Source organism: Erpetoichthys calabaricus, chromosome 2 (assembly GCF_900747795.2).
Source record: "Erpetoichthys calabaricus chromosome 2, fErpCal1.3, whole genome shotgun sequence".
Lineage (NCBI taxonomy): Eukaryota > Metazoa > Chordata > Cladistia > Polypteriformes > Polypteridae > Erpetoichthys > Erpetoichthys calabaricus.
The window spans coordinates 21,115,530-21,142,376 of record NC_041395.2 but is presented as its reverse complement, the minus strand read 5'-3'; the positions used below and the strand labels follow the sequence as shown (position 1 = coordinate 21,142,376).

The 26,847-nt window shown below is 37.8% G+C and overlaps 1 protein-coding gene across 2 annotated transcripts; it reads right to left on the bottom strand.

Annotated features, from left to right (window-relative positions):
- Nucleotides 1-411: 411 nt before the first annotated feature.
- On the bottom strand, nucleotides 412-25,132 carry commd9 (COMM domain containing 9). Of its 2 annotated transcripts, XM_028793504.2 has the most exons (6): nucleotides 25,025-25,132; nucleotides 24,232-24,357; nucleotides 18,393-18,532; nucleotides 14,053-14,087; nucleotides 10,479-10,582; nucleotides 412-758 (listed from the first exon to the last, which is right to left on the bottom strand). In XM_028793504.2, the coding sequence occupies exons 1-6, from the start codon at nucleotides 25,073-25,075 to the stop codon at nucleotides 618-620; spliced, it is 597 nt and encodes a 198-aa protein (XP_028649337.1). In that variant the 5' UTR covers nucleotides 25,076-25,132; the 3' UTR covers nucleotides 412-617. The 2 variants fall into 2 exon arrangements, with proteins under 2 accessions (XP_028649337.1, XP_028649339.1); XM_028793506.2 differs by lacking the exon at nucleotides 24,232-24,357 and having other exon boundaries at nucleotides 25,025-25,112.
- Between the last annotated feature and the right edge of the window lie 1,715 nt (nucleotides 25,133-26,847).

Here is a 26,847-nt window from a genome sequence, read left to right as displayed (position 1 = left end):
CTGAATGGAGCCCGACGTAGCCAGGGACTGGAGGGCTACCGGACCAGTGTGGAAGGCAGCTGCACCTGCAGGTAGGGCGACTCCCCTGTTGCGAAGCCCGATGGGAGAAGCAGGAGAGCCGCCAGGTAGGAAGAAGAAGGCACCATGGAAAATACATAAAGGAATATGTAAACGGAAATCACGCTGAAAGTAGGAGCCCTCTCACCTTCCAGGAAAGAAGGAAGTGCATACATATAATATAAAAAACTCAGTATTAAAAAAATTGTTTTTTATTTTAACAGGCCGGTTAATAATAATAATTCATTAATCCGTCAGCCAGTTCATGCGAGGCCAGTTAAGAGGGATTGTACTGTTGAGGCTGAAGTGAGTCTGAAATGTTGTGACAAGCAAACACATAAAAATAAAGCAAAGTACTTGGTGTACACTCTGTTGAAGAGAAGCATCCTTTTCAACCTTTACACATAATAAGATGTTCAATACCAAAACAGTTTAGGTAAAACCGATCAATAAAAAGAGCTGAAATGGAAGGATGAAGATGCACAAACATTTATAACATCTGGAAAGTTTGCTAATGCAGAACACACCACTCTATGCTGGGATCTGCAAGAAGTCACAGCTCATTTATTGGCCACAGTTGAAAGCTGGTCTCGAATTTTTCCCAGTCCATCCAGCATGGTTTCCAGGGTTTCTTTGCTAAGTTCTACCATTACTGTTGACTCCACAGGGTTAGACTGGCATAGCCCAGGGTCATCCTGGACCTGAAAAAGAACAAAATTGAAATTACTTCAAAAGCTGACTGGACTATAAACAAGGACACAATGTGTACCAATGAATAACTGTTATGAATAAATGTATCAGCATAAAAATGAAGGGTCAGTATCATCTGAAATATATTCACAGCAATACATAGGTATTCCAGAAATGGTAAAAATATGAGGTGAGACACAAAGATAACTGGACTGGGCTTGGGGCTTTCCTGGAAAACCGTCTGGAGGTGGGCCAGACATGAATCACAGAACTATATCCCCTCCTACATGCCCTCTCAAACTGCCAACCAGCTAGGTACAGTATATCCTGTAAATAGGCCAGTCAGTATCTGCACAACAATCGCTACACGAGTTGACACTATAATGTCAAGTGAAAAGAAAAAAAAACACAATCGAACAGCGAATCAATGTCAAATTTCTCATGAAATTGAACAAAACGGTCACAGAAACTTATGAAATGATAAAAACAGTGTACAGTGATAACAGTTTGTCTCGCACACAAGTTTTTGAATGGCACAAATGTTTTAACGAAGGACAAGAAAATGTGGAAGACGTTCAACGCCCAGGTTGCCCACGCTTGTCACGGACAGATGAAAACATCAAAATGGCAAATCAGATTGTTAGAAATGATCGGAATGCTTTTTCCATAAAGCAGTTTCTGACTGACAAAAACATTCCTGTCCTCGATCATCCTCCCTATTCGCCCAGTTTAGCTCCCTGTGATTTTCACTTGTTCCCTGAAAATCAGAAGTGACCTGAAGGGAACACAGTTTTCTTCAATGGATGGAGTGAAGACAGAAACGGCAATCCTGTTGAAGAGCCTCAAGTAAGAAGACTTCCAGCTCTGTTTCCATCAATGGATGGAGCAGTGTAGAGATCGGGAGGGGGAGTATATAAAAGATGACAATGTTTAGAATGCTGTAAGTTATCAATAAAAATATATTTCTTTACCAATCCGGTTATTTTTGTGTCTCACCTTGTATATGGGAGAATATTATGTACAAAATTAAATAAATACACAAATAAATGCATGCATTGTGAAAAGAGACAATAACCAAAATATGAGAGAATAAATGTTTCATAAAATAAGTATTTTATTGCTTTTTTCTTTAAATATTTAATTACTTCTTCATTTAATTATTTATTTACTTTAATGACACTGCACACAAACTCCCCCGAAATGAAAAACTGTCACTTTTACCCATTAAAGATCGAACTGTAGATTGGTCACATCTAATTCTGTAAGGCTGCAAGGGAGCTGGAGGTAAACAAACTGCCACAAGAATTAGGAAAAATGCTCATTACTGGCAACAAAATGAACTCTGCCAAATATTACTTTAACCATCCCCTTTCTTCTTATATACCGTTTGTCTTTTTGTTTTCTGACCTTCAAGGGCATGCCAAGTTTTGGTCATGCACCTGGCAATTATAAAAGTAGAAGCTCCTGCTTAGGTGTGTTCATATATAAGGTGTGCAGCTGCATTTACATAAAAAAAGGTACAGAGTGTTTAGGATCCAGCAGGAGTCAACAGTGTCACAAAAGAAATTTCACAGTCCAATAAAGTTCATTATAAGAAAAGCTTAGTGAAAATTTAAAACAAGAACAAGTTACAAAAATCAGGGAAAAACAACACACACGTAGAATAAAAGACAGAAAAAAGGTTTCTTCTCAGTTTCATTACAATCTTAGCTTTCTCATGTTAAACCCCAGTTATGCTCTATAAATGTTACTTTTCTATGGAGAACATACAGAGGCCTCACTTCAGGAGATTCAGACTGAACTCGTCTCTACTCAGAATGACAAGGATAAGAATATTCCATTTACAAGTTAGCCTCCTTTAACTACGTACTAATATACAGACAAACATTTTCACATAACTAGTGTGAAAGTGAATTTTTTTCTGTTAAATATGATTTTCATTATTTGATTATATTGAGTGACTTCTGTCCTCGTTAATTAGCTTTTGCCTTTAGCACTCTTAGAAAACATTTAAATTAAAGCCTCTTGACCTGTGACCCAGTCCCACTGCTACTTTAGCACAAGAACAAGTACGGATAAGAGCACCAGTAGAATGTAGTGTAACAGAATTCTGACTCCAAGGGTCCAGTTTATTAGTAACTAGCAAGGACATGAGAAATGAAACTAATCAGACACTTCAGTAATTGATAAAGTGTATTTAAGAAGCATTACCACCATCTGTAAGTCAGGCATATCTTTCCATGTACAGAGTGACTCCACACATCTGTCATTAAAGGTACTTTTCTCAGCCTGGACTAGCTTTGTGATTTAACTTTGACACTAGGAAAATACTTCTATCTATATCTCTCTCTCTCTTTATATTATATACTAGCCATGTGCGCCCAACTACGTTGCGCGTATTAAAGTTGTCTGTGAAGGGCTCCCTGTTTAAACGCGGCTGCCAGTCGTGAACTGGGCCCTTCGTCACACAGCATTATGATTTTTTATAAGGGAAACAAAATTACAAAACAAAACCCTTGGACATTGATTCGATAGGAACGGCCTACTCGGAATCACTGTCCGAATAGTAATTATGTGGTGGTGTAGGAGCATTTCTGCTTCTCTCCGTTCACAGTCCGTCTCATTTTCACGACGCTGTTGTTTCCTCTCACGATCTCTTCTCAACCTTTCTCCAATCTCGCAGGTTGCTTTGTGGCAATCCAAAGAGTAAGGAAATATACACGGAGCAATGGTTATTAAAGGGGGACACATAGGTATCCAGGCTCTTTAAAGTATAAATAGGGATCACTTCACTGACATGTGAGCAAGCTACGGTACAACTGCGAGACGCGCAGCACTCGCCGGCTATAACGTAACAATAATAATTTCCGGAACGTGCGGTTACGTTGTCATTTATTTTACCCACTGTCTTTCTTTCATTCACATGTTACGTAGGCACGTACCTTTCATCTTCGGCAATCTCATTCTCTAACCAGGCCTCAAGAGCTAACCAGCGTAACACTGTCCACCACCCCTTTCGTTATTCCGGCACATTGTTGACATCCGTGAGTAACAACAACGTACTAAACTGGAAGGTGGTCTACACATGCGTGGAATTCGCGGACAAACAAAGATCAAGATCCAAATGAAGATTATATATAAAGATTAGTTAATTTAAAGCACAATTTGCTTAGTATGAATGTCTGTGTTTTGAGGTGTGACTGGAGTACTACAGTCTTCAGTAGTATAAGCCTGGAGGAGATTCTTAATGCAATGTCTATGTTTTAGCTGTCTCTCTACTGCCATCTAGTGCTTCTTCTTCTAATTAATTCGCGGACAAACAAATATCAAGATCCAAATGAAGATTTTATATATAATGTCACGCACGAGCACATAGGGAGCAGCTTAAAGACCCGACGCGCGTCACGACAAGCCGTGCCAGTAAAACAATGGTGGTGTACTAACATCTCTCTCTCTCTCTTCCCATAGAAAAGACGAAGTGCTGCCGCCATAATCCTGCCCGAACAATCAAAACAACAACACTTCTGGGTTCCTTTCTTCCCTCTGGTCCCCCGTTGATGACGTATACTACCCATCCACCACCATGCCTTCCCAGCATTCCACGTGTCTCCATTTCCGGTCCAACTCCATAAAATGTCCATCCGTCCACTCCTTTTTTGTCTGATGTTATTTTGTTTGAAAATATGTGGTCCTTTTCGTTACATTATACAGGGCAAAAAAAACCCAAACCTTGATCTGTTTCTGTTTCATTATTACTATAAATAAATAAAGTCAATGTATGCATGTTCCAGCATCACTTCTGAATGCCTAGCACAATTTTCAGGAAACGTGGTATACGTTTCTCATTGGTCGACTAAAAATACTATAGGGAGAAATCAACCCTAACCCACCGCCTGCCTTCTGGTTATGGTTGGGGGTGATCTTCTGGTCATGTATGCATGTTATTATCCAGTTGACACTCAGAACGACCACCAGAGGGTGAACTGGAGGTGACTGCCAACATTCTTTATGTTTGAGCGCCACCACACCCCTGTTGCTTTTGAAATTAAATAGAGTTGGCCGGTTCCAAGCGTCAGATGGATGATAACATACATACAAGACAAGCACATTAGTGAGACTTTATTATTTGTTATTTTTAAAGTTGTTTTCTTTTTTTATTATTATGGGGGCTCTGCCCCCTGCTCGCTTTGCTCGCCCACCCCCGGGTTTGGTTAACTGGATATACAATTTAAAGAGATTGTTATTTTCATTTCATTTATTTTTTTATTTCTTGATATTTGCCAGTAATAAAGCTGTAGTGAATGAGTTATTCAAACCCCACCCACCCCCCCCCCGCGGGGGGGGGCGCTACTCACCAGCCAACTCACGTCTCTGCTTCTCGCATTGTGAAGAGGGGGGCTGAACACATGCCAAGGAGATGTGGTCGCTCCTCCGAAACCCCCTCTTAAACACTGATACAACCATGCAACAGGTTGTCTCAAAGAGAGAGACAGTCTGTTGTGAAATTTCCTGCCCTGGCGACCATATAGGCATTACATCGTACATATAGCCGAATTCTGAGTCTGTGCTCCACCAAGAGTCCACGTGGGTAGTTGTGTTGTGTGCAGATACCGTACTGTTCAAGTTTCATAGCGCTTCTCCATGTTTTCTTTGAGATGAACAGGAAAAAGTGAGAAATGGGCAACAAATACATTCTTTTTACCTCCTCTATGTTCGATCTGTTGCTGCCGCTTGTGGCGTGCTGCGTGATCTGCATGTTGCACTGCGTGTCGATCATTTAAAATCCTGTACAGCAGCTGTCCTTTTGTCTCACGGGACATTAAAGTTTCTCTGAGAACATCACGTCTCGACCCAAGATTGTTTTATTATAATAGAGAGATATTTTTCTCAAATAATTAAAAAAAAAATCACTATTTTCTTCCCGGGCAATGCTGGGTATTTCAGCTAGTTTAACATAACCTAAATAACTAACAAAAATGCCTCTTACATTGAAGCACCTACTGAAATTGGCATGCGTCTGTACGAAGGGGCACATAAAGCAACTTGGTAGTCAGTGCACCAAGATTGCTGAAATTTGGCAAATGGATTTTTCAAGAATATTGGTCAATAAGTTTAATTTTAAATCGAGTTCCCCCAAAGAAAGTGTGCTTTACAAATTTCAAAATCTTCAATTGAAAAGCATTGGCGAATTTGAAAACCTGCCTTAAAATAGAGAAACATTCTACATGATTTCAATGATGGAGTTGAGCATTTCTAAATTTTTCTTTCAAGAAGTCAGTTAGAAGTTCTATATTTTCCTCTTTTACTCAATCGACAGTTACTCCTGCTCCCCATCATGGTTCAAAGCAGTAAAACAATTGTACCATTAGATTTCAAAAGAGAGTTAACTCTCCATTGGGAACTTTTTTTAAATGTAATGTTTAAGAGATCTGAACTACAGTTAGTCAGAGACCCTCCACAACCCACTGCTAACAACAGAGCATCACAAGCCTATTTGGCCAATGTTTTTAACTACAAGTTATTGTAAAGTACTATTAGTAGTCTACTATGTGTAATTGCATTTTGCTTTCACCATTTGAATATGGCTTACTGTTAAAAAAATATTTTATAATATAATAATATTACCTGACTCTTTGGAGTAACTAAAATTGTAAAATGCTGTTTGATCTTGGCATACTGCTAACTCACAATACAAAGACAAGGAGCAAACTAAATATCAGAGGTTTAAATAGTGTAGGTTCAGACAAGATCCAAATCATGTGCTTATCATCTGCATCAAATCTGATGCATCTGATTCTAGCTGCAGGCATTTGAGTTAGTGATGTAGACGTGGACATACTTTTTACACATACAAAATTTACTTATGCAGCATGATGTTTGTTGTATTGTACCATCATGATCTAAATATACAGTTTTAGTGAAGATTAAATCTCAGTAAGTCCACATACGTTAAAAAACAAAGAAAAACATTTCATAGAGTCTATTTATCTTTTCACATGACTACATAAGGGTTTAAATGAGTCCATCTGACTTATCTGAGCTTGTCAATACATACCAGATGATAAAATTATGATTTGAAGATGCTGGTCTGCTAACGATACCGACCGAGGCTTACTACAACAGTATAAAGTCAAGCTTTTAGCTACAGATGCAGAAGCTGTCAAATAATCAACCTGATTTTATAAGAGACGCCACATTTAAATCCAGAAGAAAGACTAATTACTCCAATTTACTCCAAACAGAACTGCTGATTAGTTGGTCATATTACAACTCTGTCTGCCCTTTACCCAAAGATAAGCATGAAAATATTTTTTTTCGAATTTGGTATACTGCTGTGGCGCTTGATGTCACTGCTATACTGCCAAATTGCTTCTCACATGCTCAGAGATACTGGGAACCATGGACCTCGGCACGTACATACAATACTGTAGAATGCCCATGCAATCAATGGTAGGGGTTTGCAGGTCACCAGAACTGTGACTCTGTCCATTTTAGCCAACAGTACATCTCCATCTGTTTAATTTCATCAGGAATGCCACCGATTGGACTTTTATTTTATTCTCTTTCATTCTCAGCTGATCATATACAGATTATAGCAGATACCAAAGTAAAGAAATTTTCTGAATAACGAATACTTTTTGTGGGCCCGGACAAATGGTCATAGAACATCATGTTAAACGAATCTTGTTTTAACAAAATGTAAATCTCAGAATAACTAACATTTTTTCAACCAAAAATGGCCACTGAAGATAATAATGCAATGGAAAAAAATAAAATATTTAATGTCACGCCTACACTTCCCGCACAGAGTCTCGAGAACCATGCAACAGGTTGTCTCAAAGAGAGAGACAGTCTGTTGTGAAATTTCCGGTCTTGGCGACCATATAGACATTACATCGTACATATAGCCGAATTCTGAGTCTGTGCTCCACCAAGAGTCCAAGTGGGTAGTTGTGTTGTGTGCAGATACCGTACTGTTCAAGTTTCACAGCGCTTCTTAAAGTTTCCTTTGAGATGAACAGGAAAAAGTGAGAAACGGTGTCAGTTTACACTGAAACAAAAATTAACAATCCTGGAAAAAGTTGATTCCAGAATGAAGAAAAAGGACATGGCAAAAACATTTCAGAATCACACCTTCATCTTCATCTAACAGCTCGTTTTCATTCTGTATTTTCATACCTGTATTTCTATTAAAAAAAGTTTCATCTAATGGCTCGTTTTCATTCTGTATTCATTCCTGTATTTCTATTAAAAAAAAAGTTATTTTTAACGTTTCGTTTTCATTCTGTATTTTAATACCTGTATTTCTATTTTAAAAAAATAAATAAATAAAGTTACATCTAAGGTCTTATTTTCAAATAAAATATTTTTTGCTGTTTAAGAAGTGCTTTTTTAATACAGGTGTTGTCAAGTTTGGGTCACAGAGTTGTACAAGTGACGGGTATATGAGTCCAGGTTTTCAAGAAAAATACAGGTACTTTATTACTATAAAGAAAAGGCAGGTAGAGTCTCAAGACTTCATTCAGAATAGGAGATGTTAGGAGCCACGACATAGGCGATTGTCCTGCTTTTACCTCCCACTTTCAGGTTAGACGAACACCAGCGGCTTGGAATCACCACTGTGGCAGATGTGGTCTGAGAAAACAGATCAAGGGAGTGTGAGGACGAGCAGATCAAAGCCTGGTGTTAAATGTTAAATATTGTGCAACAAGCACGGTACACGGTAACCCTGATCCTGCAGAGGACAACCAATAGCTTTGCCCTTGATTTACTGTTTTCCAGACACCGCAGAGCAGCTACGGAGCTGTCTTTGCGCCGTTGCCATTAGACATGGTGAATCACCTGCGGCCCTGGACACAACAATATACGTAATTTCCCCATATTCGTTATAACAAAATATTTTTATGGTCCCATGAGTTTCGTTATAATGGGATTCCGCTTGAATTCATTTTAAAACTAAAGGATTTATAATGTTACATTTTGTTAACCAAACTGAAAATTCTCCACTTTACTATGTGTTTAACTTAATTTTGTGTTCATATATGTAAATGATGTATGGCTTAATTTTTTTTCTGCTATTGTGTTATAACTGTAAACTTGTAAAGCCTGTAAAGAGAGCTATACAAAAACAGAAATTAATTTATCCATTGGTATTTCTAACCAAATCACAATGTATAATTACTCTGAATAAATTATATATATCAATGGTGTCAAAGTTAATTTTACTGAGTGCCAAAAATAACACTTTATATATCCAACATGAGGCTCAATATATTAACAAACAACTAGCGTCGAACTTTCTATAACAACCAAGACACACAGGTATATCTCTACTCATCAAGATTGCATATTCTGCCTCGCATCTCTCTTGAAGCTGTCTCGAACAATTCAGAAGGAAAACTACCAGCAGCCATGGGACTGAAATCAGCACCGAGTGGAAAAAAATAATATAAGCACAAGTGTGAGTGGCAGACTGGACACAAGGGACAATTTGTAGCTAAAGTATGTCCATTTACACTTGCATTAACATGTGATAGCGCTTGAACAAATTAAAAACAGGGTTCAAGTGGGCTGGATCACACATATCAAAGATCACATTTAACATATACAACGATCAAGTCAGCACAAAAGACAGAACAATCACATAAGGTGTTGGCAGCAGAAGGATGGCCACCCAGCTGCTTTAAAAACTGAGCAGAGTGGTGGCAGCAGCATGCATGAAGTTGCGCTACCATCTCCTACATGACACTGTCATATCTACACTGAAGTTTTTTTTTTTTTATTCTTAATTGTGTGGTAATTGTGTGATATCACCTTCTTTTCACCTTTTGTAAGGTCATTACAAGCTGGCAGTTTCCATTTTGATTAAAGGTAAGTAGCCATTGTGTGCTGTGTAGATAAATGAAAGCAGAACCAGTAGATGTATTTTAATGTATTTAAGCTAATCTGGCTATATCATATACTGTACAGATACCATCAAATATACAACACACACCTTAAAGGGTGTCTTTGAGAAAAACTAATTTACTGACCATTACCATCATACAGAATTTTAACAGCACCATAGGCAAACTGCTGTCATCATTTCCTCTGGAAATTAATTTTAGAATATTAGTACACACTAGGGGCGCATAAGGATAGATAGATAGATAGATAGATAGATAGATAGATAGATAGATAGATAGATAGATAGATAGATAGATAGATAGATAGGAAAGGCACTATATGATAGATAGATAGATAGATAGATAGATAGATAGATAGATAGATAGATAGATAGATAGATAGATAGATAGATAGATAGATAGATAGATGGGAAAGGCACTATATGATAGATAGATAGATAGATAGATAGATAGATAGATAGATAGATAGATAGATAGATAGATAGATAGATAGATAGATAGATAGATAGATAGATAGATGCAACAAATATAAACCTATAAAATTAATGTTTTATTCTACCGTCTCCTTAGTGTTATCACAACTGCACTGCTAAATGTATACAATTTCTACCTCACTTTTTAAATTATTTATAATTTATTATTTATTGTTAATTATTATAATTATTTATATAATTTTTTCGGCAGGTGATCTGATAAAAGGATTATAGCGAGTAGTCAGTATTTGCCAAAAATAATTGGGTTGCTTTATTTCCTTTACTAAAATATGTAAGATTTCAAGCACAAGCAAAATAAATTCTTGGGATGATGGACACTTTTCACACTTACTTTTATCTGCACTAAGCATGTGGGCATGGCCATCCGTCTTACGGAATCTGAAGATGTCTTGATGTCCACCCTCCAGTCCATATCTACAAGCTGTGGAAGGGAAACTAAAAGTGTTGTGGAAGATGTCAGTAAAATATAAAGGAAAGGTCCCACAGCAGATTATCTTAAAGCCCACTCATCAAAAGGTCTACACACCTACCTCAATTTTAGAATTTATTAAAAAGCACAAATGTAATTTTTTACTGAAACAATGTACTGAACATTATAACTCGAACTGTTCCCATTACATTGACATAACTTTACCAAAATTCACTCTCTTTAAAAGGCTACAATATACACCTGGAAATACAAGTCAATTTAAAAAATTGTTAAAAATGATAATCTAGATAAATTATGGTATTAAAATAAAGAATTGCCTGAAACTTAATAAATACTGATATCACTTTATCTAGCCTGCGGTGGATAACCCCTCCCGGGATTGGTTCCTGCCTTGTGCCCTGTGTTGGCTGGGATTGGCTCCAGCAGACACCCGTGACCCTGTGTTCGGATTCAGCGGGTTGGAAAATGGATGGATGGACTTTATCTAGCTATGCTTTAAAAATATCCCAACAATTTATCCTTTTTTTTTTTTTAATGTAAAATTTCCTGGTAAGGGTTCAAATCCCTAGTCCGGTTGTTGTCTTAGTGGAGTCTGTGAATTCTCATATGGCTGCACAGGTACTTTTCCTTCTACGTCACCAAAAAACAAACTTGTTATGGTTGAATGCCAATTCTCATGTGGCCCTATATGTGTGCATTTGTGAATGTTTATGAGTGGGCCTTGTAATGGGCTGCTATCCTGCTCAGAGTGCTTCCTACTTGCTGCCAGGATAGGCTCCAGCTTACTTCAACCTAGAAATGTGTATGTGATAATGTGATAATATATATGTAGCTAAATCAAATCTAAACTAAAGATGTGTTGCTGTGTATCTTTAGAAACTCTGCAATGATGAAAACCAACACAGATGTGGATAGCATTCAGACTTGGGCAGATTTGCGTCAGATGAAATTAATTACATGTAGGGAGTAAAAATGGTAGACCTGATTGCACAGTGCGGGGGGGGGTTAGGGTGGATGATGGGCGGGGTCTGAAAATTGAAAGTACTGCTTATGAGAAGGATTTGGGAGTCGTACTTGGAGTTGACACTCTCAACTGCCAGACAGTGTTCAGAAGCCATTAAGAAGTCTAACAAATGCTAGTTATATAGCGTTCTTGATATGTAGGATACAAGATAAAGGAGGTTATGCACAAGCTTTATATTACAATAGTGAGTCCTCATCTGGAGTTTGGTGTATAGTTTTGGTAAACCAGCCTACAAACACACATAGCAGTGCTAGAGAAAGTCCAGAGGAGAGCGACTACGCAGATTTACCAAACAAACAGAGATTAACAAGTTAAGAGGAGAGACGATTGAAGTGTTTAGAATTAAGACAAATTAGTAAAGTGCATCAAGACTGTTACTTTAAAATGAATTGAACAGAAACACGAGAACACAGTTGGAAATTTGTTAAGGGTAAATTTTGCAGAAATGCTAAGCTTTTCATCAAACAGAAAACAATGGACACATGGAATCAGTTACCAAGTAGTGTGCTGTAGAGAAGGAGTTTAGTGACCTTAAAAACTAAACTTGAAGTTATTTTGGAGGAATTAAATTCATAGGATTGTCAAGCTTGGTTAGGCTGAATGGCCTGTTCTTGTCAAAATTTCTCTAATGTGTTAAATTCTGAAGAGATTATCAGTTGCAGATAAGAACATAAGAACAATTTTGATGAGCACACGCCACTTAGCCCCAACACAGCTTGCGAGGTCCTATTTTCCTAAAAATAGATCAAGTACTTAAGGATCTACTTTCAGTAATCAGTAACTTGCTCCATAATACTACCCTTTGGTGAACCGATTATTTTCTAAGCATTGTTAAAAAATGTCCTTTTACTTGACCTGCATTCCCTTCGTGATGAACTTCTTTTAAAGTAACATGAGATTTTGATTAGAATGTCTTCTCCTTTATTAATCGCTTTCTGTTTAGGTGTATTTTTCTTCACATAGCTTACACCCTGTAGTTATAGAATTGGCCTTGTAGCTTTTCTCTAGGATTTTTAGGTTTGCCTCGTCTTATAATATGAAAACGAAAACTGCTCAGAATATTCTAGATGTTGCCTCACAAGTGTATTATGCAGCTTAATTAAAATCTTTGTTTATTTCTTGCTTATATATTGTGTTGTAAAACCAGCAGTCTTTTGTCTTGTTTAATTGCTTCCACACACGGTCTAGTTATGAACAATGGCAAGCCCAGTCAACTACGATGTGATTGACCAATGCCCTGTCCATAGATATATCTGCTACCTTACACCCTTTGTGGCCATCACCCTTGGACAAAGAATTATATTAAATGGGTAAAAGAATGTTAGAAACTTAAATTTGTCACATATCTCCTTCAAATAGGAATTCTACCCATTTCTAACTGTTAGGATTTTGGTACATATTGAATATATGCAAATACACATGAGGGCTTTTAAAGCATTTTTTTATCTTTGTCAACAGCAATAGCCACAGAACTGATCTTTTTATGATCAAATCAGTAAATGATACTTGCAACGTAATTTGCTGAGTTCAGTATTTAAGGCAGATTATAGAGCCATTATTGTGCTGTGTGAAGAGAACACTGAAATTCTTACTTGCACTCATCTGCCTATCAACATACTCAACCTCTGCTCTTTAAAGGTGAAGGATTTTTCTATTAATATTCTATTAAAAGCTTTTTCAGGTCTAAGAAAACAAATACTGTTCTCATTAAACTCCAGCATATGAGTAAAACCACACCAAATAGCTGTTATCAATATTGCTTTTCTAAATGATTCCATTCACCCATAACACAATATGATCTGTCCTACAGAGTAAGAACTTAGGTCAGCTAAATCATCTTTTTGTGCACTGGGATAATGCATTCTTCTGCTCGTGAAGATTCAAAGGTTTTATTGTGTACTCATCTGACACATACATATTTAACAATACACTTATAATATCCATCAGTAGCAGAATACAATTTCTTGGTTACTCTGCATTGGGTTATTTTTTTTATTTTATTTTTTTAACTCTGTGACTCCCACATTATACAGTATATGCAATATTACATTTTTCAAGTCAAACCATAATCCCTACAATTAATTAGTACATTAATTTACTGTGGGAAAATGTGTTTGAAACTGAAGCTTTATTTATATATTTTATATTTAAAAAAAAAGTTTCCATATTTTAAACTGCCTTCCAAAGTGAACAAATCCACAAATGCCTTAAAACTTACAGATGCATGCAGGTGGCAGTAGTTTTTGATTTCAGAAAAATGCCTTCTAAATTTCTGAGGTATGTTTAAGACAACAGAAATATATTGGAAATATATTTTATTGTGAATTCTTGGCACTATTTTTTACTAAGGTAAATGAATACATTATATTTCTCTGCAAAACAAAGGATTGTTAAGTGAAACATAATTTAAAATCTTGCATTATATTTAAACATTATTTAAAAATTCCTTACTTTGTTTTGCCAGCACATCATTTCTCCATGCAGGGCTATAGAAAACAAAACAAAAACAATAAGAATTTGATTAAAGATACTACAAGAATCAGTAAATGTTTCCAAAAATTTTTTTGCATTCAGTATACAGTAATCCCTCCTCCATCGCGGGGGTTGCGTTCCAGAGCCACCCGCGAAATAAGAAAATCTGCGAAGTAGAAACCATATGTTTATATGGTTATTTTTATATTGTCATGCTTGGGTCACAGATTTGCGCAGAAACACAGGAGGTTGTAGAGAGACAGGAACGTTATTCAAACACTGCAAACAAACATTTGTCTCTTTTTCAAAAGTTTAAACTGTGCTCCATGACATGACAGAGATGACAGTTCTGTCTCACAATTAAAAGAATGCAAACATATCTTCCTCTTCAAAGGAGTGCGCGTCAGGAGCACAGACTGTTAGAAAGAGAGAGGAAAGCAACCAAATCAATAGGGCTGTTTGGCTTTTAAGTAAGCACCACGGCACAAAGCTGTTGAAGGCGGCAGCTCACACCCCCTCCGTCAGGAGCAGAGAAAGAGAGAGAGAGAGAGAGAGAGAGAAAAACAAACAGTCAAAAATCAATACGTGCCCTTCGAGCTTTTAAGTATGCGAAGCACCGTGCAGCATGTCGCTTCACGAAGCAGCTGCACAGAAGGTAGCAACGTGAAGATAATCTTTCAGCATTTTTAGACGAGCGTCCCTATCGTCTAGGTGTGCGAACAGCCCCCCTGCTCACACCCCCTACGTCAGGATCAGAGAAAGTCAGCACAAGAGAGAGAGAAAAGTAAGTTGGGTAGCTTCTCAGCCATCTGCCAATAGCGTCCCTTGTATGAAATCAACTGGGCAAACCAACTGAGGAAGCATGTACCAGAAATTAAAAGACCCATTGTCCTCAGAAATCCGCGAACCAGCAAAAAATCCGCGATATATATTTAAATATGCTTACATATAAAATCCGCGATAGAGTGAAGCCGCGAAAGGCGAAGCGCGATATAGCGAGGGATCACTGTATATTGATTTGTGATTAAGTGATGTCTTTTGTAATGGAAATTGAATTAACAGGATGAAAAGGGGTACAAACAATAAATGATTTTCAAAACATGTAAAAACAAAAAGTAGCAACAATCCTCCACCGGCACTCCCCAATTATAACCTAAGACAGTAAATAAAATAAGTTGAGAATGTACACAATTATTTAATCATTTCTTTTAATCTAGATAGATAGATAGATAGATAGATAGATAGATAGATAGATAGATAGATAGATAGATAGATAGATAGATAGATAGATAGATAGATAGATAGATAGATAGATAGATAGATAGATAGATAGATAGATAGATAGATAGATAGATAGATAGATAGATAGATAGATAGATAGATAATCTTCCAAACTCAAATCTCTATGTTGGAAACCTTATCAAAGTGAAGTCAAAAGTGAATCATTAATCTTAAAATAGGGGTTAACAAGAGATTAAAGGTTCTATAAGGCTGTTGTTAAATTAGCATAACGGCCAAAGAAAAAATAAACTTTTACTAACACCAAACACAAAATTAACAAGCAACCCGAAAACGTTAAGAAATTTACTCATCAGGATGTCTGACTTTACGACATGGTCTATGGAAAAGTTTTACAGAATTTATACTAGACTGTATTAAGATTTATAGACATGCATTTTAATGGAGTACTGTGCGACCCAAACTAATACTTTGAGTTGCAGAATAGAATTTAAGTGCTGTGACTGAGCAGGACTGAAAATGTTTCTCTGCTTAAGAGGGCAGAAGGAGGAAGAAAACGTTAAAATGCAGATGGATAATTAAAAAACAATCCCACTGGTTTGTTTCAATATTAACAGCTTACAATGTTTAAACATCGGTTCACATTAGAGATGCTCCAGTTTATTGGCCACTTATTTAAATTGGCCGATTTCCACTAAAAAAAGGACTGGATCGGTGATCAGTAAATTGCTGACCACAAAAAACGATCTTTTCAGCCTGTTTTTTTTCTAGGCTTTATGGTAATTTAGTTGCAGTGCTCCTTTATGCGAGATATTATAGTAATTGAGCCAGCGTGTGTCATTTTTTTGTTTGTTTTTTGCAGCAAACTTCTTGTAGTGTAAACAAAGCCAGTCAAGGCTTGTTTCACAAAAGAGTGAGAGACGACTGGAATATTATCCTTTGCGTTAAAGAAAGTGGAGTAATAAACTGCGAAAAAAAGAATTGGAGAAGTCATCCTGTGCAATTAGACAAACGGCAAGAAAAGCTACTGTAATGAATTCAGACCTGTTTGTTTTGTCCTTTAAATTAAAACACAACACCGTTTCAGTTTGGACAGTGAGCTTGTGTTAATTGTAGCAGCTTACATTTTCAATCAGAAAAAGAAAAGATAAAGAATAATTTAAAATTGCAGCTTAGTTAATAATAGCCTTGTTAGCTTAACAGAAATGTGTAATTTACTTATAAACCTGCTAAGCATGTTATTCTTGTATCTTCTTGATAAACAACTTATGAACATTTGATAATTTTGCTGCTTTTTTAAAGATTTGTACTGTTTATTATTTTTTGCTGTCTGTCATACAGTATAAGTTTTGGTAAGAAACAAGTACTACAATATTAAAATGGTAATCCATATTTATAATTACACCTCAAGAATTATGAATGTCTATCTGATACAATGAAGAAAGAAAAAAAAACACTCCTGTATAAATATAGTAAAGTATAGTACTGCCCCTGGAATCCGAACGCCCCAGAACTTGAACAACTTAGAATCCAAATGAAAAATTCGAGCAAATTTTGCCCCGGAATCCGAATGTGTGTTTATGTGTATGTTTCCCCAGCACTCGGGCCACCCATATGCTTTGTCACTCAGTTCGTTGACGGAAGCTGTAGTGAAAGCATCTCGTGTGATTTTCAGTGTTTATGTTATGCTTTTGTGCCTGTTTTGTGTTATTGTTTATATAATAACAAATTAGTATATTCGCCATGGGTCTTAAAAAGTGTAGCAAGGAAAATAAGAGTAAGAGGAAAGCTGTTAGAGCTATAATTTTTAATTTTATTAAATTTACATTTTTATTCAAATATTATTATTATTTAATATTTTACCTTACAATCCAGTGTGTTTACTGTTAAAATCATTTTGAAAATTCGAGTCTGTGAGACCCAGGAACGGATTAATCCAGTTTCTATTATTTTAAAGGGGAAAAATTGTCTTGGAACTCAAATGGGGTTCTGGAACGGATTAAGTTCAGATTCCAAGGTATCAGAGTATACTTTAACAGTTAAAAAAGCTGTAATGCAATTAATGATTAAAATGTATAAGTGTAGGTATATTTACATTTAAGCAATGCTTAATTGCCAATACAAATTAATTGATTATGTGAGTGTGTGTGTTTGGGTGAGTGTGTGTGTATATATAATTTTTTTTGTCGTTGTTAGAGAAATGGTGAAACTTTTTTTTTTTTTTTTTAAAAATAAGCCTTGTTTAAGATAGGTAAATTACAGGAAAAAATAAATAATAACCGCTTGTAATTATGAGAAGCATTTTATTTTCTTTTATGCCATATATATATTGATACATATTTTGTACATATTTTATTTGTATGTATGTATTGTATGTATTTTATGAAATGTTTATTTTAGTATTTTTATGGTCACTGAACGATAAGCCTACAAGATTTCATTTTGTTAATAAAAAATGAACAGTTAACACTTGTGGTCTATAGTTTAATTATAAAAAATACACTTTAATATAGGATATAAGGCTTCTATTTTTCTGGAGCTTAGTGTAAAATGTTTTTTAAGAATAGAGATCAGGTAAAAAAAAAAAAAAAAAAAAACAAATCTGGAATCAGCCGATGAAGTAACATGAAGTTCGTGATCGGTATTGGCCTTAAAAAACCTGATTGGAGTATCCCTAGTTCACTTAATTATAAATTAGCAGCTAATAAGCAGGATGTGACATCATGTGAACCCACCTTTTCATTTAATAAACACATTCTTTAAATAGCCTTTTTTTAGCAACATTCATGCTGACATTTCTATTCAAAGAGTCACAGAACACAGAATGTAAATTACGTATAAATGACATCTGTTAAAGTGCGAATGTAATCAAAACATGTAGATATTGCAGCCCTCACAAAAAGTGTCTCTGGCACACCTGTTTTAAAAGACATCTACTTAAGAAATGGTTTTAGATAAACAACAGAATTAGCCTTACTAGGCAGCAGTAAAATCGCAGGAAAAGATAGTAGACATAAAAAGAAAAAAACTATAAGAAGAAAGAATACAAAAAAAAAAATCAAAATCATTGTTATTTATACCTCTGTTCCAAAAGGATTTTTGTGAGAAGGTTCTTAAGATTCGGGTGGAAGCTAGCTGGAAATGCAGTGAAAATCTCTTCAGGAGAGGCCATTCCATGGAACAGCACGTGTCGAGAAAGGCAGTGCAAAGCACCCAGCAGCTGTTGGAAGAGAAAAAGTGGTTATCAGGAGTAATCAATGTGCTGGAAGGCAAAAATCAATGCAAGGATTTGATTTACTGCAGACTACACTGCAAAGAATGGAATGGCCAACTGTAAGACCTGCAGGTCAAAAAAATCACCAACACCACCATCTTAAAATTTCATTTCAAAATTCAAAAGGACAGTTGCACTTACTAGAGAGTTGACCCCCAAATACTGTAACTAATGTGTCACTGTTCCAACTAATATACCACTTTAGTATTTCCCCTTGATTGTGTGTCAGCTCCAGTTTTCCTCTTCTGCGCTGATTTAAGTCACTCAATGTCCAATGTGCAAATGCAATGCACAGTTCACTGATTTTTCCCCCATCTCTGTGAATATCCAATCCAAGTGAGGATCTGTAACACCGCCAAGTCATACAAAAGGCTGCTGCAGAGAGCATTTTAAGTGCTTACATATGTAGTAAGTGAAGACCCTTAAATGTTGTTCCCTAAACACTAATCCAGGTTGTTGCTATGGCCAACTTTGCAGCCCTCTTTTGTAGTTCACACATTTTTGTAGAAGGTCCGAGATGATACAGTATGCCAGCCAAGTTGCAAACATCATATATAAGATAATGTTTAGATGGATAAGTCTTATTAACTCTAACTCACTAACCACATTCCAGTGTGTAATGCTGGCACCTGCAACCTTCATGCTGTTTCACTGCAAAATGGCAACATTAATTTGTTTTACAGGAGATAAGACAAAGCAAACCTTACATGAGCTAAACACTGCCAAAGGAATAAGGTCAGGGGTCCTCAATCGCAGTCCTGGAGGGCCACAGTGGCTACAGGATTTCGTTCCAGCCAGTTTCCCCAAACTGGAACTCAGCTCTTGCTGATAATGAAACTTGCTATTTAACTCTAGGCCTTGTTAGCGCTTTCATTCATCAAAGACAAATTTTAGTTACTTTAATAATAATAATAATTCTTTGCATTTATATAGCGCTTTTCTCACTACTCAAAGTGCTCAGCAATTGCAGGGTAAGGGCCTTGCTCAAGGGCTCAACAGAGCAGAGTCCCTATTGGCATTTGTAGATCAGAGGTCCTCAATTACAATCCCGGAGGTCTGCTATGGCTGCAGGTTTTCACTTCAACCATTTTCTTAACTTGAACCCATTTATTTACTAGTAAAGCAATACAGTTCTTGGGATTTTAGTTATCTGGCTTGTTACAATTCAAAACCATTAATTGCCTATTTTAGCTGATGGCAGCTGCATTTAAATTTTAATTGTTGCCTGTTTAATTAACCAGTTAGTTAATTAGTAATGAAATGCAGCTAACCAATAAACCAGCAGCTCTCCAGATAAAGGGCTTCCTTTAAATCTGTGCAAGTGCACCATGAAGTATCCGTGTTAAAAAAAGAAATAAATAAATGAGAGAGGAATTGGAAGGATCGTTAAGTTTAAATCTGCTCTGGTCCACAAAACTCAGAGAAGGAAACTCTACAGTACAATTAACATTTCTCTTGGATGAATGAAAGCACTAACAAGCCAAACAGTTAAATACCAAGTCTGATTATCGGCAAGAACCGAATTCTAATTAGGAAACTAGTTGGAAAGAAAAGCTGCAGCCACCGCAGCCCTCCAGGACCGTGATTGACGACCCCTGTATAAGGTAAAATCTACAACTGCCATGTTATTATATTGTTGCTTGTTCCTAGTCAGATGTTAGGAAATGTGTTGCTTTATGTAAACTCTTATAACTACCTTTGACATTTCTATATACTTATATTTAATAGAGATAATTATGGAATCCACATTTCTATATGCTTATATTTACTAGAGCAGCGGTTCCCAAACTCGACCCTGGGGACTCATTGGGGCTGCGGGTTTTTGTTCCAACCAACTTCTGTTTTCAATTGGACTCCGAGTTTAATTAAGTGAGCTGTGTTTTGGGGTCAATGATGAAAATACGAAACTAAACTTGGTATGTTTTTTATTAAAATTAGGGGGCTGTGCCCCCTACTCGCTTTGCTCACCCACTCCACAACCCCCACTCCCAAGGGCGCGCTACATGCTCGCAACTTCACGTCTCTGCCACTCACGTTGTGAAGGGGGGGGCTGTACGGACGCTACGGAGATGTGAATGGATCAGCTGCTGGCTGTCTGCTAGCTGCTACCGAGCTGCGTGATCTGCATGTCACGCTGCACGATGACCATTTAAAAGGCTGTACAGCAGCTGTCCTTTTGTCTCACTTCCTTGTGGGACGTTAAAGCTTCTCCGAGAAATTTTTTGTAAGTAGGCCGTGACGTGCAAGAAGTCTCGCGGGACTTCAAAGTGTCTCTCCGAGATGATCATGCCTCGACCCAAGATTTTTTTTATATACCCTAAGTTCTTGTCTATAAGCCGGACTCATGTATTAGCCGGAGACCAAAAATCATACGAATTTTTAAAATAAAATCGTATCATAGATAAGCCGGACTCATGGATAAGCCGAACGTACTATAACCTATAACTAATAGAAGGGAGGGAGGTCAGTGGTCTCACTCGCGCCCATTTAATTTCTTTAAGGGGGGAGAGAGTGTGAGATATTGCCGTCTCTCTCACTCCCCGCATGGCGCGGTTGGAGCGGCCGGAGCGCGTTCTTTCTGCTCTGGGCGTCGCCGAGTCAACACGAGCGTGTAGCGGTCATTTAAATTGTGATTTTATATGTAAGCATATTTAAATATATATCGCGGATTTCTGCGGACAATGGGTCTTTTAATTTCTGGTACATGCTTCCTCAGTTGGTTTGCCCAGTTGATTTCATACAAGGGACGCTATTGGCAGATGGCTGAGAAGCTATCCAGCTTACTTTCTCTCTCTCTCTCTCTCTCTCTTGCGCTGACGTAGGGGGGTGTGAGCAGGGGGGCTGTGTGCAGCTGCTTCCTGAAAGAAATGCTGCACGGAGCTTCGCATACTTAAAAGCTCAAAGGGCACGTATTGATTTTTTTTATCTGTCTCTCTCTCTCTCTCTCTCTCTCTCTCTCTCTCCCTGCTCCTGACGGAGGGGGTGTGAGCTGCCGCCTTCAACAGCTTTGTACCGGCGGTGCTTCGCATACTTAAAAGCCAAAAAACCGTATTGATTTTTTTTTTTGACTGCTTGCTTTGCACTCCTTTGAAAAGGAAGATATGTTTGCATTCTTTTAATTGTGAGACAGAACTGTCATCTCTGTCTTGTCATGGAGCACAGTTTAAACTTTTGAAAAAGAGACAAATGTTTGTTTGCAGTGTTTGAATAACGTTCCTGTCTCTCTACAACCTCCTGTGTTTCTGCGCAAATCTGTGACCCAAGCATGACAATATAAAAATAACCATATAAACATATGGTTTCTACTTCGCGGATATTCTTATTTCGCGGGTGGCTCTGGAACGCAACCCCCGCGATGGATGTATAAGCCGGACTTATGTATAAGCCGATATTCTATTTTTTCATTTTCACAACTTTTTTCCTTAGATAAGCCGCGGCTTATTGACAAGAACTTAGGGTAATAGATAGATGTATTAATCAGTGGGTCTGATGCTGAAGTAGTTGCAGTCTTTCATCATTTAGTCCTGTTCACCTGGGGGTCTGCTTTGCTTGTTTTTAAATTGGTATTAGAATACAATGAAGGGAACAAACTAAAAAAAAAGGGCAAAATAATGGCAAAAAAAAAAATTTGGACGTGAGCGTCAGTAGGCTGTGCACCCTCGGAACCAAGTTACTCAAACTATTCTCTGACATTTCAGTAATTATTTACCGCTCTGATGCTGATCTTTTCTGATCATAAAATATGTCATTATAATAGCAATTGATGAGAAGAATTCATAATTAATTGCAGAATTACTGTATTTGAGGGTGTCTCTAGAGTGCCTCTTTCTCTTGCACGGTTTGGCTCAAAAACTAACCAGCAAATCGTCATCTCATAACAGGCTGAAGTTTCAGGTTTGGGATTTTTCCATCCAGCCGTTATAGCTCTAGACACTGTGACACACAGACAACACACAGAGACAGAAAGACACACACCCATCATCAAGATATGAATGTTTTCAGTATCAGGGGACCCTAAAACGTCGAGATCCATCGAAAAACCGGAGATCAAAATAATTTGACGAATCTAAAGTTTTCATTATCTGTTGTCGGTGGAGGAGGGCGCAAAGCAAAAAAAAAAAAAGAGGTAAACATACTGTATAAAGCCATATCAAAAAGAAAAATATTTCTAAAATGTCTTACAAACGTAAAAATCATACTTCTGTGCTTTTGTGAATGCAAAATTAGAGAAGAGAAAAAAGACCAGCTAATTAAATGTGATAAGATATTATTAGTTACTATCCCTGATTGTGAATCTGTTTGGAGCAAACATCTGCAGTCATAGGGGGTCCCCAGGACCAAATTTGCAAACCACTGGCTTAGAGATAACCGAGGAAAAGGTGGGGAGAGTTGAAAGACCTAAATGTAGCATAAAACTCAAAATAAAAAGTTGCGGGGTTCAAGTTCAGCAGAACCACTACTCTACTATTATGGGCTGTAACTAAACGGACTTTCTGTCATTGTTCAAACTGGCCATGACCATCAGTTACCTTGATGCACCAGTGTTTAGTTATGGAGGGGTGATAATACGGTCACACTGTTCACAAATAAGGGATAACATCCTGTCAAACTTAATTTTCTGTAAGTCCAATGTATCATAAATGCTGGAAAAGATTAATATATTTTGTTAAATAACTATGCAAAATATTTATAAATATTACGTGAAGAAGTTTGTTTTAAAATGTGAGTGGATTATAACTGTATTACTCTGTAGTGAAATAGAATTTAATATTTATTTTACTTTATAAATAGAGTATGTTGATTTCCTCATGCTGGCGTTGAATCCTGGTTTTTAAAGTTTTTCATGAGTCTATGGAATGTTGTTTTCTTCAAATAAAATCAATAAAAAAACACCAGAGTGTGTTATAGAAGTAATGCACTTGTGATGAAAATATGGGAAAGTGATTGTACAAATGACAATTACTTTAAAATAAACCTTAAGTAAACTCCTTCTGAGAAAGTCTTTTCTCGGCTTATGTTGGTGTACATTAGAAATGATCATAATTAGATTAGGGCGGCACGGTGGCGCAGTGGGTAGTGCTGCTGCCTCGCAGTTGGGAGATCTGGGGACCTGGGTTCGATTCCCGGGTCCTCCCTGCGTGGAGTCTGCATGTTCTCCCCATGTCTGTGTGGGTTTCCTCCCACATTCCAAAGACATGCAGGTTAGGTGGATTGGCGATTCTAAATTGGCCCTAGTGTGTGCTTGGTGTGTTTGTTTGTGTCCTGCCCGGGATTGGTTCCTGCCTTGTGCCCTGTGCTGGCTGGGATTGTCTCCAGCAGACCCCCGTGACCCTGTGTTCGGATTCAGCGGGTTGGAAAATGGATGGATGGATGGATAATTAGATTAACCGCAGATAGCAGTGAAAGTGTAAGTACGATTAGTTATTCTCAACCATGGCTTGGCCTGCTTGAGTGTAATTCTTTATAGCTTAAGATGTTGTTTGAAACTTGAAGGTCAGGACTTGAAGCCTACTTGAGACTTGCTAATGTTGGACTTGACATTACTCACCATCCTTATCATACACTTTAAAAGCCAAAAATGCGGCAATTCTGGACCTTGGCTATAATGCCCTGTGCATTACTGAATAAAAAGCAGCTTCACGTACCTGCTGGGCTTCTTCTCTTGTGACCGATAAGCTCCTACAGGCGCTCTCAATCAGCTTTGCGGACTGACCCGAACCTGATGCAAAGCTTTCTTGGCAAAGCTGTCTCACGACCTCTTTGGAAGGAGCCTGGGTTTAAAATAAAGAAACTTTAGGAGTAAATTGGCAAGTGGATTGGACGGAGGCACAGTAACTCCAAACTGCTGCGATGCAAGTTATGCCTTTTCTGCAAAATGTCTATCTCCGGTTGGCAAGCTATTCGTTTGAAAACGTAAAACTGTCTCACTCATCAAGCCACAGAAGATGATACGAATCTAGTAAAGGTTTGAGTGTGCACTGAAATTTTTAACTGAAATAAAACTAGCAATAAACAGGTTACCACTGGGGGTAAAAAGATGACAGGGTGTGCTTATTCTGTTTAAGTCAAAAAGATCCTGCGAATCTGATCTTATTTCATTCTCAAACCTACAAGACAGCAAAACAGCCTGCCAGTCGTAAGGCTACTGAGCAGCCCATCTTAAGTCAATTAGGTTATGTATTTTTAATTTATGGTTTTTTTTTTTTTGTCAACTGTTCTGTGGAGGCACAGGTACGAAATTGTACGTTGCACACATAATAATAAACTTGACTTAAACTCACACGTAACCTTAGCAAAATAGGAATCGCCAATCAACTTAACCCGCATGTCTTGAGTGATGAAAAACAGATCATTTTACCAACAGCATCAGAACATAAACGAAACTGCACCCATTTTTATAAATAAGCAGTATTAATCTATCTATCTATCTATTAATACCTTCAGTAATAACTGCAGCGCAGTGAAATCGTCCACTGTTAGAGCATCCATCTTCCATCACGTGAATCACTGCCAGTCACATGACGTAAGGATGTGCAATCCTCTCGGAGCATTCTGGGAAGTGTAGTGTAATTTACGTCAGATGTATGAGTGAGCGTAGCTTAAAACTGGGAGGGAATTATTAAACGGCTGACCGAGTGTCACATTTCTAAACCAATCCAACGCCTCATGAAGGCTGAGCTCAAAGCAGAAGCGGTGATTTTGAACTGTAAATAGAGGTTGTGCTCTTTGTTAACCTTATCAGACAGAAAGTAAGCTTCTGATTTACAAAGAGCTGTTGAAAAATCTCTTAGACCGCAATTATACATATACAGTAAATGTGTTTTGCGTGTACAGAGTGCACATTACACATGTTAAAAATAAAAATAATCTGTTTCAAGGGAACAAAACCTTTCTGTACACCCGTTGGAAGACAGCAATTGAGCAATGGTAAAAGGTGCTGTCGGAAGTAATCGGTATGTCACACTCTGTCAAAAGGACTGCCGTTAAGACAGCTGATAACGAAGAGAAGGGGACACAGATTTTAGTACTCAAAACACCCAAATCAACAGATCTGCCCGAACACGTGTAGAACAACGGAGGAGGCTGCACAACATCCAACTTCTGACTGCAGGTCTTAACAGGTAACTAAAGGAACTTAACATTACTGTTTAATTGGGAAGGCAATGCCCTGCCAGGTTAACAATAGCGTTTTAACAGGTAAGTATATCCATAGACAATAATGCTTATCTAAATGTGACTTGCTGTTGCTATTATGCAACAACATGAGGAGACCTGGTACTTGCATGTGCCCAACAATGTACAGCAAGCGCACATAGAAAAGCTTGCTTGAAACTGAAGGAGTCGTGAAACAGGCAGGAAACACCACCACCCTTTCTTGACTCAGTCAATGATTGGTGCTAAGTGAGCTCATCTTCTCACAATACACCTCCTCACTGGGCCCTATCATCTAGTTCCGTGGATTCTTAATAGAGGACTGTGTGGATGATATGCAGCTGTACCTGTTGTCCCTTCCAGAGAACCATATAGTATGGTCTCAGCTAGAATCCCTGCATGTCTCACTGATATTAAAACCTGGAAGAAGGATCAACATCTTCCGCTTAACCTGGCAAAGACCATCCTCCTTGATATTCCAGCTAGCCTGTCTTTTCAATGCCCCTTGGGGTGGTCGTCGATAACTAGCTATTCTCAACTGATCCCATTGCAACCCTGTCTTGTTCGTGCAGATTTGCTCTGTGTAACATCTGCAAGATTAGCTCTTATCAACCGGAGTATGAGGCACAACATCTGGTCCAGGCTTTGGTCTTGTCATGTCTCCTTACTAACAGGAGTACCTGCATGAGTCACCAAGCACGCCTAGTGTTCAACCAGGGCACAAGTCATTCCTTTTTTCAGGTCACTGCACTGGCTCACTGTAGCAGCATGTATTACATTCAAATTCTTGATTGAGTCTGAGTGTCTGGGCTTGCGAGTGTCCTGATAAAAACCAAGAGCCAGGCCTTAAATGACCTCTTGGGCACATCAGCAGTGTGTCTGTTTGAGGAGAGAGTGTCGACCTCGTCAAGAGGTTTACTTACCTCAGCAGTGACATTCATGTCTCTGGTGATTCTTCGTATGAAATCAGTAGATGGATTGGGAGAGCATGGAGGGTCATGATGTCACTGGAAAGGGGTGTGTGGTGCTCCCGATATTTATGCAAAAGGACGAAGGTCCAAGTCTTTAGAGTCCTGGTGCTTCCTGTCTTGCTCTATGGTTGCGAGACA

Excerpts from the sequence above, each read along its gene's own strand:
- commd9 (XM_028793504.2), bottom strand. The coding sequence starts at position 25,075 with ATGGATGCTCTAACAGTGGACGATTTCACTGCGCTGCAGTTATTACTG. Across the intron at positions 18,533-24,231 it reads CAAGAGAAGAAGCCCAGCAG|CTGCTGGGTGCTTTGCACTG; the intron begins GTACGTGAAGCT and ends CTCTTCCAACAG. Across the intron at positions 759-10,478 it reads CATGCTTAGTGCAGATAAAA|GTCCAGGATGACCCTGGGCT; the intron begins GTAAGTGTGAAA and ends GTTCTTTTTCAG.